The 17,443-nt window shown below is 37.9% G+C and overlaps 1 protein-coding gene across 3 annotated transcripts in view; it reads left to right on the top strand.

The window, feature by feature from the left end:
- AMPH (amphiphysin) overlaps positions 1 to 17,443 on the top strand; it is a 101,791-nt gene that overhangs the window by 55,129 nt on the left and 29,219 nt on the right. For all 3 annotated transcript variants that reach the window (XM_026040819.1, XM_026040817.1, XM_026040818.1), the window contains exons 4-11: positions 4,088 to 4,182; positions 6,763 to 6,858; positions 8,189 to 8,296; positions 8,637 to 8,722; positions 9,554 to 9,629; positions 10,170 to 10,252; positions 12,975 to 13,113; positions 14,076 to 14,204. In XM_026040819.1, the coding sequence (XP_025896604.1) occupies positions 4,088 to 4,182; positions 6,763 to 6,858; positions 8,189 to 8,296; positions 8,637 to 8,722; positions 9,554 to 9,629; positions 10,170 to 10,252; positions 12,975 to 13,113; positions 14,076 to 14,204 (812 nt within the window). The remainder of the gene's footprint in view (positions 1 to 4,087; positions 4,183 to 6,762; positions 6,859 to 8,188; positions 8,297 to 8,636; positions 8,723 to 9,553; positions 9,630 to 10,169; positions 10,253 to 12,974; positions 13,114 to 14,075; positions 14,205 to 17,443) is intronic.

The raw sequence follows: 17,443 nt of genomic DNA, 5'->3' as shown, positions 1-17,443 counted from the left end.
TGTACTGATGATAGAGAAAGCTGGGCAGTCTCTCACATCGCCCTAGTCCTCTGAAGCCTCGTGTTTTGTCCTCTCCAGTCTCCTAGGCAACAGACATCACTGGCCTTTACTCCATAATTTCATTTTTCAAGCCTTTCAGAACTATAGGTGTTTATAAAGGTTTTACAGGTCAATTTTTAAAGATACCCAAATGAGCCTCCTCTTCTTGACCCTCACTGCTTTGCAGGTACAAATACACATTTGCATGCAAGTGGCAAGTGGGGAAGTGAAAAGGAGTTCTACCTCATAAAAACAAAAATAAAAGAAAAAAGGCATTATGGTTTTTAGGTAGCTTGACTTAGTAATAAATAATAACTGGTCTACAGGAAGAGAAAAGGAGGTTAAGGCAGTTTAATCGCTGAGTTGTCAGTCTGTTGCTCACCGAATTATGCCTCTTTTGCAGATACATATATCTCTTAAAATTATTCATTTAATTTCCTAGAAGCAATGAAAGTGTTCATCTTCTTTCTGTAAAATTTGATAATAAATTATGAAATTATGAATATGAAATGATTGAATTGTTCTTGTGGAAACTCTATTGAGTAGCCAGCGATAATGACAAGTGGGACAGGTTATTTCCCTGGAGAAGCTTGCATGAAGTACTTCTCCTCCTTGCTCTGATAATTAAATATTAAGAGACAGACCAAGGTGCCTTGGTCTAGAAGAATGAAATTTCCTATGTGATTTCCTAGGCCTCCCCCTTTGGGGCATCAGGAGACCCCACAATATATAGGGCTGACRTGGAGTCCCTGGAGAGCCTTGCTGTTTTGGTCCATATTCAAGATTGTCTTGATTTCYTTGTGATTTTTAGTATATTGAAATTGTGATGGCAAACAGTCAGCTACCCTCTGCCATCTCTAGAGCACTGTAATGGGAAAATCTCTGCATCAGTCTCAGGTTTATTATTCCATCTTGAGCATCCCTGCCATGTGTGGAGCTCTAGGAGTTCTATGAGGCCCCAGGGACATGGGTTCTTTCTCGTAGAAAGGAGGATGATTTTAATGCAAGAGCCTCAGCCTTTAGAAAATGGATTATTTAGCATCATTTTTCTTAATTCTATTTTGGCATTTCTATTTATTAAATAAGTGATCCAATTACAAAGAAGCAGCAGTACTAATCAAACAATTGATATTAAGCATAAACTTCTAAGAGGCTGCCAGCAGTAAAAATTATTTTCACATTTTTAGTGCTTAAGGACTTGCTTTAAATAATTCAGCTTTTTTTTAAAGCAGAAAGCAGTTAAAAAAGGCAAAGTGACAACCTCCAATCTATGTATGACATTAATCCTCTCAATTTTTAGTGCTGAATGATGCATTAGAGGTATCAGCAAGAAATAATGTGAAAACCGCACAACTCCCTCCCTCCCAATGCCCTGAATCTTTGCACATTATGAGTTCATGTGCACAGGCATGAGCAGGAACAGGGGGAGAACTGGTTAATACATACCTAAACGCTTATCTGGGTTGTGCAATAAATATAATATAAATGCAGTAGAGAGCGGGTAGCCCAGGTGATCTTGGTCTGTTGGAATTTTAGACTGAAGCTCTTTTTGCCTGAAGAAGCCAGATATTGTTTTGCCTACCTGCTGCACATTGCTCCTGGACGTGACTGATGCTTTATACAGGCCGAATATACACTCAGCTGAAAGATTACTACAGTATCAAGACTGAAGAAAACTGCTAAATCTGGCACAAGTTTGATATCAATGCAGCATGGGCTATTTAAGTACCTTTTACTTATTCTCTTAAGCARATATAGACCTGAGCTGCATAGTATTCACAAGCAAGGGCCTGTGCAGGCARAAGTGCTCTACCTGAAGCTGATCTGTGCCTGAGCTGAACACAAATTGCAGAAGAGATTAGAGAGAAGCTCAGTTGGCACATCTGCCCCGGGAACATATGTCGCAGGTTGAGTCTGCAGTGTGCTGAAGGGCAGAAGAACAGGTATCAGAAAGGATCAAGTGTGAGCAGTGGCATTGAAGAAGATTTTAAATGAGTCCTACCTGGAAAAAAAAACTATGAAGATCAGTTGCATTTTAATATGAGCTGGTATAGTCTAGACAAAACCTCCTCTCCCCAGGAACAATTTCTTAGCTAGAGATTCATTGTCCTAAACATCCTGCACAGAGAAGAGAAGGAAGAAATGAGCCTTATGTTCATATATGCTGTATAAATTGCCTGGGCTGGGTTCCGTCATTAAAAAAATCCATAAGACAATCTCAGAAAAAGTCACATATTTATTTATTTTGGCTCAGCACCTATTGATTTAAGRGCAAGAGCTTGTGCTTTCTGCACACCAGGCTTTGTGCACTTTCTCCCCCTTACCCATGCTGTTCTCTCCCTTGAACCTAGCTCCAAGAATAGCTGTTTACTTACATTTATTTTTTTAATTCTTTTTGCCTRTGCTGCCCATATCAAAGACCACTGTTTTTGTACTGGGAGGTGTACCTACCTACTTTTCTTTTCCTCTCCTATCTTGTGTGTGTGTGTGTATGTTGATGTGAATAATAAGGAACTACTCACTCCAGATATTCCAGTTTCAAGTAAATTCATTTCTCTTTCTAGACGCTTATTTGTATAGAAAAGAGAATATAAGTGTTATTTCCAAATCCAGCTAATGAGCATTAAATCTGAAAACCTGAAGTTCACACTAGAGATATTTTCAAGACAGCACAGATGTGCTGCRGGAAACAGACTTTGCAGAAAAAAAAATATAATTTTAAACAAAAATTCACTGCTAGGTCAAAACATTTTTAGCAGTCAACGTTGTTGAGATTTTGCAAGAATATTAAGATAGTCATCTGCCATTTWAGACTTTAGTCAATTCAGACTGCTTCTGAACTGACATTTAACATCTTCTTAGGCATCATATTTGTTTCTTTTTTATTGCATTCAGAATCATATTCACCACCAAATATATTCCAGCTCTAGCAAAACAGAAAGGCAAACCCCCAATGCCTTCACAGAGGACAGCAGTTTACTCACCAAGAGCAAAGCACTCTCCCTAAAGATAGATTTAGGCTCTCTCTAGCATTGAATCTCCTTGATATATAAGTCATTTTAAGTGGAAAGTCATATATTTTGCATCTTAGAGACAAATAACCATTGCCATTCCCTTTTCTTCTTTCACCAGTAACGTCATGGGCTTCAGAGGTGATGGATCCAGTTTGGTTCAGGACAATTCGCTATAGACAATATCCGGTTACCAATGAAAGTAGCTATTAGGCTCCACATACATCTAACCTTACTGGGTCAGCATACAAGAAATACTCATTCTTTGTGAAATCCTGCCACTGCAGGATCTGGCATATTGTTTGTCTGGACAGGAAGACAAGGCTTCAGCCCTTTCCATTCTTGTTGCTTTGCTTCATTATTTAGGTAGTTTTATATCACAATTATTATGAGCTGATGGGAACAGATTCCTATGAGCAAGAGTACCAAACTTTTCAGAACAGCTCTCACTCTATAAACCCAAGCTCTGAGATTTCAATATCTTTGAGAACAAGCAGGTAAACAAGTCCTGAGGCATGTTCTGACTTCGTGTGGCCTCTCCCCTTTTGGGGACCATTTTTGTTTGAACCAGATCCATTCTGACTTCTTTGCCAGTCCTCTTCTCCAGATCTCATTTCCTCTAATTGTCTGCCACCTCAATCATGCCATCTAGGGGATACCTTGTCCTCTGTGCAAGTAGGTTTTGGTTCTCACTATGAATCAGGTTGGAAACTGAAGAATGGAAAAGCTGAGAGTAACTGAAGGCAGAAAGTCAGGGTTGGTATTCGATTGGCGTCTGGTTATAATCTTTCAAAGGGAAAGTTATTAAGTATGGATTTAGTATTTACTTTTAGTAAATTCTCCAAAGGAGAAAATTTCTTGTTCATTTTGGGGAGTTGGATGAACACAAAACTTTTATTTCAACTCTTGAAAACTCTATTCTAAACATGCAAAAGGGAATAGGGTAGGGTATATGAGTGGATTTAGAAAAAGAAGATATTTATCAACTGTTCCCTGTTGTTTGTGGTTGCCTTTTTTTTTTTCCTGTCATATTACAGGGATGCAAGATGCCTCTAAGAAGCTTACAGAGTCTCTTCATGAAGTATATGARCCAGATTGGTATGGACGAGAAGATGTGAAAATGATTGGAGAGGTAAGAAGTGTAGAAAGAGGAAAAAAACACTGGGCCGCAAATAGAGTAATGTGAATAACTGAGAAGAATAGGTCTRCAGTCTTCCTGAATTCTCCATTAGCTGTTAAAATGCTGTTGTTTCAGCAAGTAAATTACTRTCTTGCAAAACGTACTTCCTCCTGAGCAGTTGCTCCATTTGCAATAATCATTTTACAAGCTGCCTGGATTAAAGTAGATTTTAAGAATAATTATTGGAAAATGAAAAGGTGTTGGTTACTTCAGGGCCTTTTTTTTTTCTTTTCTGACCCTGGCTTAGCACTCCCATGTTTGTACTCACTCCCATGAGGCTGGCATAACCTCACACTGAGGTTGGCATCAATGTGAGCAGAATCAGTCCTGAAGGCAGCTGATGGACAAGTCTGTAGAGGCATCTAGAGTCTGAGGCCAAGTGGGTCTTGTAGGCTGGTGTTCATTCTAGCATCCCTTCCTTAGGTTTCTCCAGTGACTGGAGAAAGCCAGGCTTTTGTAGAGGATGCTGCAGCAGTCTAATTTTAGGAGCTCCAAACTTTCTTCCTAGAGTAAACAGCCTTAATTCTGGGGGAAGTCTGCCAGCGAATGTATTGGCGGTGACAAGAAAGTGCAATCTGTTATCACTGCAGCTTGTGCCCACCTGCCATTCAGTGTGGGAGGCCTCGTGGAAAAAAAATAATAATAACATGAAACTGGAAGGCAGAGCAGTCATCTAAAAACTGCCTGATGATTGCTTTTCTTCTCTGTGGTGGCTCTCCTCTCCCCTTCCATGCTGCTGAAGGCATGATGTGTTTTTTTTTTTTTATTTTAAATGCACTCAGCTTCCAAACTGTTTAAGTGAGGATCCCACACCATTTATATCCTTTGAGTTCACTGSCTGGGAGATCAGCTGCATCTCACAGCAGTCCTTCATCTTGTCTCTGCAGACTACTAGATTTTATACCTGGCAACTCATAGTTGTGTATGAAAAGGCTAAAGTTTGGCCCTTCATCTCCATTCAATATAGGGATAAATGTAAGCARTTTTGCATTTTTGATATACGAGGGAATCTCTGTTCCTAAATTCTTCCCTATAATTGCAAGTGTAGATTTGTGTATCCTGAACAATGCAGTTCAAAATCATTTTTATGTATCCAGCCCAGGCTAACAGTGCTCATGCCAAAACTTCTCCCCCTAAATGATCTTGCTCTGTAAGTTAGGAAATGAAAATGGCTTGAAGAACTCTTCAACAGCATTTTTTTTTTCTCAGGCTCCTTAGCTTTCAGAAAGCTTCCATGATTTTAGTTTGTCTAAATAATGTAATAATTTGTCTAAAATATGTATAAAGTGCAAGTAAATGTGCAGCCCTGACACTTCTTTTTTTTGCTCTGATGAAATGTTGTAGTGCTTTCCAGACCACTGTGATTAAATATTATGTTAATAAATTAGTTATTTTTAAAGCATGATTAATGGATTGTGATAATTCATTAGGGATTGTGTTAGGGTAAAAAATGAATGAACTAAATGTTAGCATCACACAGCACTTACAATATCCCCTGTAGTAGCTCCTGCTAAACAAACAGCATGGAGCAGCTTTCAAGAGTACCACTGAGGATAACAGCCCTGCAAAAAAATATTTCCCCTCTTCATCCTCCTGCCATCAAAGGGAATATCAATCATTGTGGTATGTGCAAAGCGAAGGGCATTGGGCCAGTTAACCCTTGCTCATGACTTGCTTGATGGAGAACCGAGGATATCCAGTATAGTGCTGCAGCAACAGTATTTTGATTCTGGCAAGAAATCTCACCCTACTGTCCATGTGGCCCTCCTCATACATGCCGTGCTATATTCTTAAAATTATGAAGAATGTCTTCTGGTGATTATTCCTGAGCTGCAAAGAGGACCGAGGAAAACCAGTGTGGCTTCTTGGGTGATTTTGTTTGTTTAGCCTGTTGATGTAGGCATAGTTCAGAGCTAGAATCCCAGTTCTCTCGTGTTTGAGGCAGAGCTTTTTAAGCCAGCCATTTCATCAAGTGCCTCTTGATGGCACAAAACATATGGAACAGAAAGACAGAGCTATTGTACAATAAATCTTAACAGCCTTTTTTTTTTTTTTTTTTAATGAACATATAGAGCTAAGCTCACAAATGTTTGTAATTGATGGGAAACTATTTTATTTGCTGTTTTTGTTTTTAATTGTACTTTATTTCCTCTCTAAAGAGGGTTTCTCATCAARCAACATTCTTGCATATAGGAACTGGAGCAACTTCAGTCTCCACATTTGTAAACTTCTAGAGCCTGAAATCTTTATGAAGACCTTGTATCCATGATATCCTAATATGCAAATAGAAGCTAGTATTTTAAAGAATGCAAAACATACTTATTAAACAAATCTTCTTTTATTGTGAATTAAAGTTTGCAATATCAATTTGTTTTGTTTTATTTACTTAATGACAATTTGAGGTGATGCCATAAAGAAAATAATAAAACTTTAGAAAGAGTAAATTCTACCATTTACATGCATATTTCCTCTTAATTTGGAGTAAAATTAAACTACTTAGTGTATTTCTCTCTTTTCATCTGTTTTTTACAGAAGTGTGATGAACTTTGGGAAGACTTCCATCAAAAATTGGTGGATGGCTCATTGCTGACCTTGGATACATATCTAGGACAATTTCCTGATATCAAAGTACAGTAATGCTTTCCTATAATGGAGAATTTGTAAATATCACTAATTATTTTTGAATCATAAAAAAAGAGTGAGGTTAAAAAAAATGAGGGGGAGTGTCAGTTCTTCTCTGCAGTGTAAAATGTTGTTTTGTAAGCATAGCCCTGGATTCAAACTGCACTGATTCTTTTTTCCAAGTGAAAAAAACAATCACCATGCAGTAATGGTTGGAAGTAAACCTTTGTATATTGGAACTTTGTAATTTTATTTTCCTGCTCCTATTTGATATGAGACATAATTCTCACTGACTTCATCAGGGCTGAATAAAGCTTCTCAGGCATCAAAATGCCAGACAAATTGCAACATTAAGAGGAAGTCTTCTGTTACTGGCTGGTTGCACCTGTGGGTGTTTAAATGTCATTGTGTTATCTGAAGCACAGTTCCTGTGATTTAATCAGTTCTGTGAAGACATTTGTAATACACACAAGGAGAGATTTTTATGCAGAGTCTGGCTTCTCCCAGATGCCTCCATGGTCTGTAGTCGAAGGAGATGAGTGCTAAGATGAAATGTGTGGGAGAAAAGAATCATTATTGGTGAGAGGGAAATTCTTTTGTGCTTGGATGTGTCTGCCTGGGTGTAGATGGAAATTCCTTGGGATGCTGTGATGTAGAATTGATCGGGTATCACAGTTATCCTCATCTATCATTTTGATTTTATTAATTTATCAAAACATTAATTCATACTTGTTCCTAAGTAAAAATGTACATATGTCCTCCCAGCATGTGGCTTATGACCAAAAGGATCATAAAGAGGAGTTCACATATAATATCCATCTTTGTAAATTTAGAACTTTTCAAAGGGCTTTTTGTAATTTTGTTTAGTTTTAAGAGAAGTAGAGGAGGCACATTAGAATTCCTTATACATAGTAGAATTCAATTTGTCTCAGTTATGTCAAAACATCTGCACTCATAAGTGCATTTTCAGCATCTTTGCTACTCCAGAAAAGAAGTATATGATAATTATTTGTAAAATGTGTTGCTGTATATAAAGGGAAAAGACCATCTTATTGTGGGTTTAAGAGTCCATTTATACTGGAGAATAAGAAAAGCCTTTCATAACATTGTTCTCTATCTTCTGAGGTCTATCAGGTTTACCGTTACAGAAAGCCCTTACATTGGTTTATCTCCCTTACCATGCCTGTTTTGCTAAATGATGATAATGTCGTATGTGAATTGCAGAGCTGTGAGAGAAAATAAAAACATGTCAAAAAGCTTAATGAAAACACATATAAAACAACTTTTCTTGGAAGTGCAGTTTGTGCTTCATGTGCTTTTTCCTCCCTCTGTACAGACTCGCATTGCAAAGCGAAGCAGAAAGCTAGTGGACTACGACAGTGCAAGGCATCACCTAGAAGCCCTGCAGAGCTCGAAAAGAAAAGATGAAGGCAGAATTACCAAGGTAGCACACTCAGAAATGTCCCTGCAGAAGATTTTTGAAGCTTGGGTGGAATTCATTTTTATACAGAGGCCTAGCACAAAATTTCTTTTCTCTTTCAGCAGTTGAAATATCGTTAAGCATAAATGGATATTAAGCTTTCTCGCTTAAGGGGCCTTAGGGAATAGCAAGTACTATTGGTGTCACAAAAACAGGACCTTTCAGGATTTGAGCACCACTATGTTGTCCTTTGTTAGGGTTGTGAGTTGTATCTTTTGATAATAATAATTAATAAAACAGAATTTCTGGGTTTTGCTGTATTTTGCAGTGATTACAGAAGCCAATCTCTTTCCTTTTGTTTTAGGCTGAAGAAGAGTTTCAAAAGGCACAGAAGGTGTTTGAAGAGTTTAATAGTGATTTACAAGAAGAATTACCATCCCTGTGGTCACGGTAAGGCTAAGCAGATATTGTCTACAGAGGCTAGGAGACTAAGGAATGAGAATCTGTATTGACCTTTAACAAGCTGCCTTGTTAAATAACTTCTTGCAGATCCCACCCATCATCTTTTTGATGGAATAAAAGAGAAAATGCCTGTTCCTGATCTAAAATCATATTTACTTCTCACTGTATTTATGGKTTTTTTTCTATCATTGTGTAAGATTATTTATCATTTCTTTATTCCAAWGTACAAGAAGGTCTTTTATGGATAAAGAACTATGGCAGAGCACAGAATGTTTCAGCATGCTCTGCTTCTACAAGCTTTCTAAGAAGTCTCCCACTTAGTGGGGATGCCTCATCATTTCAAGGAAAAAAAAAGGTCACTTTCAGTACAATGGATGAAATATTTGCACTGTCAAAAGTGAACAGAGAGAGCAGTCACAGAATGTTCCAGAAAACTGGGAATGTTTGAATCATAGGTAATTTGTTTGTAAGAAGTACCAGAGCAGAGAATATATACAGATTTTATGGCTTACTAAAAGTGAGATTGCATATGAACAACTTGGAGTAAGTACCCTTTTGTATCAATATACCTGTTGCCCACTAATTAGCCTCATTGAAAGAAAGAGTTTAATTTGAGCTAGAATTCAGAAAGCAAATAGATTCAGAGTCCTATTTTGGGTTAGTTCAGTTTTGGCATTCAGTCCAGCCACTTGCTTTGCTTAGAATCATAGGAAAGAATGCTGCTTGTAGTCTGAAAAAAAAAAAAGAATTCMTCTTCCTTTGTGGCCTTTTCACCTCATCTTTTATTCTCTCTTCTTTTCTCTGTGGCATCCTTTYTAGACGAGTTGGCTTCTATGTGAATACCTTCAAAAATGTATCCAGCCTTGAAGCCAAGTTTCATAAGGAAATAGCTTTGGTGAGTAAAACCGGGTCATTTGAGTATACTGTATTATGTGATATGAATAACAGCAAATAATTGTTTTGAAACAAAGCAACAAAATCTAGAAGCACATCTGAGAACTTGCCCTAGTTCCCGATTTGCAGCATTTGTATCATAATCTTCTAGTAAACTAGTAAACTTATAGGAACCAAAATGGAGTACTCGCTTTACAAGTCCCATGGAAGTCAGGATCAGATTTTTGAGGGAAGGATAGGAATCTTCTGCTCACATTGCTTCAGAACTCCAGTGACCCACTTGATCAGAAAACAGAGAGCAACGAGTCTCACTTATAAACACATTCTCTGTAATGCAGCTCGTTCTTGAAGAACTGTTGCCATTTTGATAGGGTTTGCATAGTTTGGCTCTTAATAAACATAGCATTAAGTTGTATTATTGGAAGGTTCAGTAGCATTTTAAAGAAACTAGAAGCAGTTACTAGACCAGACTTACCACCTATGTTTTTAATCATGGCTGTAATATTTCATCTAAATTTAAGCAAGTGTTTTTTCTTCCCAGCTATGTCACAAACTATATGAAGTGATGACGAAGCTGGGAGATCAGCATGCAGACAAGGCCTTCACCATCCAAGGGGCACCCAGGTGAATTTGTTGRATTGTTTAATAGATTGCCTTGCAGTCCAGCATGGGTAATAATCAGTCGCAGCATGTGTAATGATTGCTGGAATTGTTGACATGAGTAAAGGTATAAAAYTCTCTTCGTTACCCTCTTCTTTTCATTTCCAAAAGGAGTCAAGACCAGATTTGCAGCTGTTGCCTTTTAGCCTATTTCATTTCAGATTATTACATCAATTTGCAGCAGCGAAGTATCTAGACCATTTATTCTTAGAAGCAACAGCAAAGTTGCTAACTCTTACAACTCCCTTTTTTTTCTTTCTTTTTCTCTTTTCTCTCTCTCTCTTTTTTTTTTTTTTTTAAAGCATTGAAGTATTCATTGTATTCTTAACTTATAAAGGCATATGATTAGGTGAGAATCCTAACTTAGTAACTCAGCTTTTCTCTGTTGTGCTTATGGGGAAAAGTTAGGAAAAGTGATCCAAGTGGATCATAAAAGCAGAAAAAATGAAGTGAAAAGAATGTCAAAAATGCCATATTTTATATTACTTTCAAATGAAAACTTATTTTGTCTTTAAAAAGAAAAAAAAAAAAGACTTAAAATGAAATGTTCTCTATAAAGTCAGTGGATGCCAGAGTAACGTTTTTGATTTTCACTTGCAAGCAGCTTACTCTTTCTGCTGGAATTTGATCTCTGATTCTGAATGGCAGTAGACAGAAAAGGTTCAAAGTATAAAAGGGTGGCACTTATCAAAATACAATGACATTTAGAGTGAATACCTAGGTCCTGAATTTCCATCCAGTTCCCTCTCATCCAGAAGTAATTAGTGCAATATTCTGGCCTCTGCTAATTTGTCCTCAAACCAGGGTCAGATTAACAATCATTAAGATTGACCCAACAAAATAACATCTGCCTTAGACATATGGCTGACATTTCTCCATTTGTTTCCGTCTCACTTTGAAAAGGCAAAAATAAAATACAGAAATTTCCCACATAACAGTTTTTTAAACTATTTAACTATTTAATTATTTTGATTAGTTTTGTGTTATTCCATGCCCATATATTTTTATACTGCCTCAGAGGATTTGTTAGCTCATGTAACAACACTCTCAACCCCTGTAGGAAAGACTTCTGAGTGACAAAAAGACATTTGTAGGATGTCTTGAAGAAAATGGACATTTTTCCATTTTCCTTGGACAAAAAGACATTTGTAGAATATTTTTTGCCATTGTCTACAATAAAAAGGCAATTGCCATTGCCTACAAGAAAAATTGTAGGTTATTGGAAAGTTTGAAGCAGGCTTTATAACAAACAGGCTTTTTGACCAGTTGTGTCTCTCAGACTGTTCAGCATGCACACACGTTCCATTCCCTCGAAATACTCTTGCCAGGAACAAGAGATAAAATATGACTTTAGTGGCAAATCAGTAGATAYAGGTTAATACAGGAGTGATACCACATGGACTTACATTATTTTAAAGATACTTTTTAAAATGTGGGTTTTTTTTGTAATTCTCTTGTGAGAGAATTGTTGTGTTCCAAGCTCTTTGCTACAAACACTACAATATTTTTATGACACAATATTCACAGAGCTTTTTGTGAAACTCTGGATAGATTCTGAGCTCAATAGTAGCTGTGGTGTTCCAAAACACTATTCAGGAATAGGTACTTTGTAAAATATAGTGACTTTCTACAGTATCTAAACTTTTCTTTAAAGGACTGTATGAATAGAAATATCTTTAAAACTTGTATACTGTCGAATACTCTACCCTGAAGGCAAATACCTGGAAAGGAATTTCTTAATCATTGCATATTTTTTCTTTTTAATACTTCCACAGAAAGAGGTGGTGAGTGTGAGCTAAGTCTTCTTGCAGAATGAATTTGCCTCATATTAGCATTAGGAACATGATTATGGTGTGGTCTCCTCAATCATGTAATGCTTGTGTTCTCCCTGAAGATAGTAGAACTTGCTTTTCTCTTACTGAGTATTGTGGTCCTTGAACGTGGTAGTTTATAGCCTTCCCAAGTTGTAAGCTTACGGAGTTTCTAGGTAGCTGAATCTGCCTCAGTGTTTGCACCAAGAAGGGCAGATGCTTGCTCAGGACTTCACCAGATCTTTGGGCAGAGCTCTGCTGAAGTCGCTTGACTATTCCTTTATAGCTGTGGTGAATTATCTCCTCAATAATGACATTCTTGTCATAATTTTGGATATGTTTTATTTTACCGAAACCTTTCTGTTACGGAACTTTTAAAATTATTTGCATTATTCATTGCTGTGCCATCTCTTGGGATTGTTGACCTTCAGAGCCTTTTATACTGAGAGCGGTCTAAAATGAAGACAATAATTGCAGCTCACGTTTCATGATAGCTTCAAATTTATRCTTGATATATTCTTTCAAATACAGGATCTGAAACAATGCAAGTATATTGTTTCCCTTAAGCTACAAAAAACAGGYAAACAGAGCAGATGTTCCAAAAGTCAAGATCATTGAGGAATTAAAACTTTGTTTGATGTTGTAGATCACTGAATTGTAATTGAATTTAATTAGAATTTTAGTTTTATTAATCATGTAATGTTTGAATTTGTTCGCAGTATGTATTTCCTTTTTGGTCACTGACATTATATGAGGATGCAGTTCAACTATTGCAGCAAATTGCCTCTTTTGGAGGCAGAAGGGCCAGAAATGAAGGTTGGGGTAACACAGCAGCATGATGTGCATGTCCTGACTGTTACTTTGCTTCTGTGCAGTGATTCAGGTCCCCTCCGATTTGCAAAAACACCTTCACCACCAGAGGAAGCGTCTCCTCTGCCTAGCCCTACGGCTAGTCCCAATCACATGCTGGCACCAGCATCTCCGGCACCAGCCCGGCCTAAGTCACCCACACAGGTAGGTGGAAAGCCAGCAGGAGAAAACGGCCTGTTGTGCAAAAATGATGGCTGAGATGTTGTATTTTCCATCTGACCTCTGATTGAGAAATGACACCAGGGCCCCTGGCTTCAGTTGCTCTCTTTGGTTGTTCATCCGTGTTTCACAAACATAGATGTAAGTGATATTTTTTATAAGGGTGAACAGCAAATAACAGAAGTGCCTGGTGAACTGAGGGAGTTTGTGATGACTRTGAAGAATGCTCTTAAAATCAGAGTGAGAAATTCAGCCCTGGTGGAGCTATTTGCTTTCTCACTGGTATCAGTGAAATAAGAATCAGTTTCATGAAAGTTAGCATCTGTGTTCAAAAAATATGTTTTATCTAARATGAGATTTGTGTTGTGATTGTAGAAGATAATTTAACCCCAAAACATAATAATGCCTTTTTATAAATATAAATAAGATTTTTTTAACCATGAAATGTGATGGAAATCAAGATAGTGATCATGACCTGAGATATTTCCATTTATTGATGTATCCAGGGTGGGGTGTATCTTCTGTATTGACTGCTTTTTGTACATAGGAAAAAAAAAGAAATTTAATTTTGGATTTAATTAATGAGAACATACCTGTTTTCTCTGATCTCCTAAAGTGTAATACTCCAGTGTCTGAATCTTGTGTGTCTTCCACCATGCTTCCCACAGGGCAAAAAAAAAATCAGCCAAAAAATCCTTTTATATGAACTCTCTAAAATTAAGCTAGAATGCATTTGAAGTGTACTGGTTTTAATTTTATTTTTCATGCAATATTTCCTCCCTTCAAGAYAGATGACAATGAACAGCTGAGCAGGTTCTTTGTGGCACTTCCCTGCATTTGAGATGAATCAGCAGAGATAAGAAGCTACCTCAATCTGTTTAGGCCTAGCTTCAAACCTTTTCTCTTGTCCCCGAGCTAAGTGTGTGCCGTTTGTGTTGTCTACCTAGCTGAGGAAAGGTCCTCCAGTGCCACCGCTGCCTAAACTCACGCCCACAAAGGAGCTGCAACAGGAGAACATCATCAATTTCTTTGATGACAACTTTGTTCCAGAAATCAATGTGACGACCCCATCACAGGTAAGGTTATGGAAGGGTGATGCATTGGTCCAGTCTCAGAAGCCCTCCAGTTATTCCAATATTGTGGCCCTATGGCTGATCTCAATGGGGAGAGAAGAAGAGGGTGCTGAGAGAAGGCTGAGAGAAGGCTGTGGAAGTGACGCTTTAGATCATCTAGAAAGTCACTTGTAGTATTTTATCTTTGTCTAGGTTTTATATACTCACTTAGAAAGGACTAGGACTAACAGCATGCTGAGAAAAAGAGAGATTTCCCAATGATAGGCGTGACTAATGACACTGAAATGGAACTATGTCTGTAATTTGCCTCAATCCAGATTTCATTACAAACTGAGAGTTAATGTAAGATTTTTTTTCCTAATCCCTCAAGAAATACCTCAAGAGACATACTGTGGCAATGCTTGATCATTCCGTTCTTTTCCATCAAAGCCATACATAATAATGTTTTTTTTCCACTGGGTAATTTAAAAAAAATGGAACTTCCTTGTTTTAATCAACTTTGATTTTATTTTTCTTTGTAAATATGTGGTTTGGAAGTTAAATAGGTAGTGCAGGGTAAAAGGCAACCCAAACTATATTGTACATTCATTTTTGACTCGTATGAACCTTAGAACATAGAACACAGCCCAGACATGTCCAGAATGACTTGCATCTGTCCTTACAGTTAAACTTGAAATTAAGAATTGTGTTTAACAATAGAAAACCCAAAATGTGTAAAATAAGCGTGTAGCATTTGCATTCTGTTATTTGACTTGCATGCACAGCTCTGGTAACTACTCTTTGTTCAATAACAGACTGTTTTCTATTATGGTAATTATCACTTTGAAATCCAAGCCTGTATTTGGAAGCTATGGATAAATATGCAGATCTGAAGCTCATGCAGAGGGTTTATGAATTTTTGTTTTTGTTTTGTGAATTATTGTTCTTCTGCAAATTCGTTTGACAACACAAGAGGTTGTAGGCACGGCAATGAAACCTCAAATTATCTCATAGAACTAGCATGTGTGGTGGTTTGTTTTCTTGTAGAGAGGAGAAAACAATATTACCCTATTTCCCTTTGGGATAAAATGTTTTGCTTCCAGTTAAGTCGCTGTCCAATTAATAAATGAAACTCCACTAGGCAGCTCCCATAGTGAGCCTGCACACATTGTCAAGACCTCGCAGAAGGGGGATTTYGGGTCAGCTCCATCACTGCACCATGGCTTTGTAGGAGTTATTCCTCTGGCAATGTGACCTCTGAAATCAGTGGTAAGAGACAGAGCAACCCACGCTAGTTGTGGTCCCCTGTACTAAATGTTACACCCAACTAATGTAACAGTCTAGCTGGGCAAGCAGAAATTACACCAATTTGCTTTTCTAATAAGAGCTGATACTGTCATGGGGCTCAAAATGAGTGTAAGCTGTGTTTTGTGAATCTTTGCAGCCTTTTTGCAAGAGGTGGATTTAAAAACATACTGGCATCATAAAGGTGGGCATGCTCTTGAAAACTGAAACCCTTCCCTTCTCCCTGAAACAAAAGGTTATCTCAGTGGGTGATTWACATCTCACTCTCCTCCCCAGTCAAGGAATAATCTGAGAGTGGCCTAAATTGTTCCCTGAGGACCTTCTAATGAACGATCTGCCTTTCTCCTTCCACAAAGCCCATGCTGTTACTGTAATGTAACTGTGTCTGAGACCCTGGAGTACATAAAAGCATAAACARATAACGTGCTATAGTGGGCTTTATAGCCTTCTCTAAGATAACTATTACTGAAAATGTGCAGCATGGAAACCATAGGAAACACGGATACGTTGCTCCCTCTTGGGCACGTGGCATCAGCGTTGGCTCGGTGGTCAGGAGGAAACTCTCCAGCTTGCAGAGCCCTCTGATTGTGCTGGTGTCCCTGGCATTAACCTCACTTCCAGAGGCATAAAACTAGCAGACTGATAAGTAGTGTTGCACTGCTTTAATCCCAGGCCTCAGACAGGATTATGAACAGGCAACCACTTCCTTTTCCCTTCTTGAACATAGGAAGCAAATAGACTGTACCTGCTAAGAACAGATTAAACAAAGCAACTTTCATTCCCATTTTATTTATTTTTTAAGAGTGGTTCATTCTGGCTAAGTAAAAGATCTAAAACATGGTATCTATGAGGCCAGAAGAGAAAAGTCGTTTAGAAATGACTGTTCTTGCTATATTACCTTTTCCTGTCCTTCCTCATTGCAACCCTCGCATGTCATTGTTATGCTGCAGTGTTGAGAGGACATTACAAAATGTGGATATTCACACAGCCTGTGTTTCCCAGAGCTGTTTTAAATCTGACTGCTCACAGAGAGGGACTGGCAGCTATGCCAGCCCCATAAGGAGCATAGAAGTTTCTTGCACCTTCTCTTTTCCTTGAGCGTAAGTGTGCTTGAGAGATACAGCCTTGTTTCTGCCATGGTAGCCCCCTTCAAATGCAGCATTTCTTCATGCTTTGTCACGCTGTGGAGGGATGAACACGGGCTGGTCAGTCAGCATCCCTGCAACAGCCTGGTCCTTATTAACAGATTTCCCGAGATTCCTGTTTTTTCCTAAATCTTCATCTCACTTGATAGAGATATCTGTACTTACACTGTATCTTTTCTTGGTGTTTTGTTCCTAGAATTATAACAAGTGTTCAGTTTAGTCTGTGGTAACAGCACATGTCTGCAGTCAGTAATCAATGCCCTATCAAAACAGGTACTTGAGTTGTCATCTTGCAGGGCTTAAGTGAGCCTCCTATTWTTATTATTTTCAGTCCTCATAAATAATAGATTCGTTCCAAAATTTCAGTGAAAAATAACTGTCTTTTCCATCTCCATCAATTTCTGATTACATATTGGCTAATGCCATGTTATTTCTTCAAGCGATATGGCTGTATGAGTGCCAGTGCTCAGGGGAATATGTGATAAAATCTAAATGCCTGAGATGAATGGCATGGTAGAAATCTCAATGAAAATAGTTTTGGTTTACTAGTGAGGAAGCTCTTTTGTTTTCTGACTTTTAAAAAATGTGTGATTGTAAGAATAGATTTAGTGGGGTTCAGACTAATTATTTGTCTATCCAATTGCCATTGAAGACCAAAAACAGAAGCCAAGGGGAGAATATAAAACTGGAGAACCACAGCTGATGTTCCTTGTACCCCTTCCTCATATGGTCTCAAGCCTTCAGCCATTTGCAGCTCAGGGGATTGCTGAACGTGGTTTCTGTGCACTTAGTATTTCTCCATTTACTTCTTCT

Source organism: Nothoprocta perdicaria, unplaced genomic scaffold (genome assembly GCF_003342845.1).
Source record: "Nothoprocta perdicaria isolate Ctin4 unplaced genomic scaffold, notPer1 scaffold_269, whole genome shotgun sequence".
Classification (NCBI taxonomy): domain Eukaryota; kingdom Metazoa; phylum Chordata; class Aves; order Tinamiformes; family Tinamidae; genus Nothoprocta; species Nothoprocta perdicaria.
The sequence above is the reverse complement of the archived record's forward strand: the minus strand, read 5'-3'. Positions and strand labels throughout refer to the sequence as shown.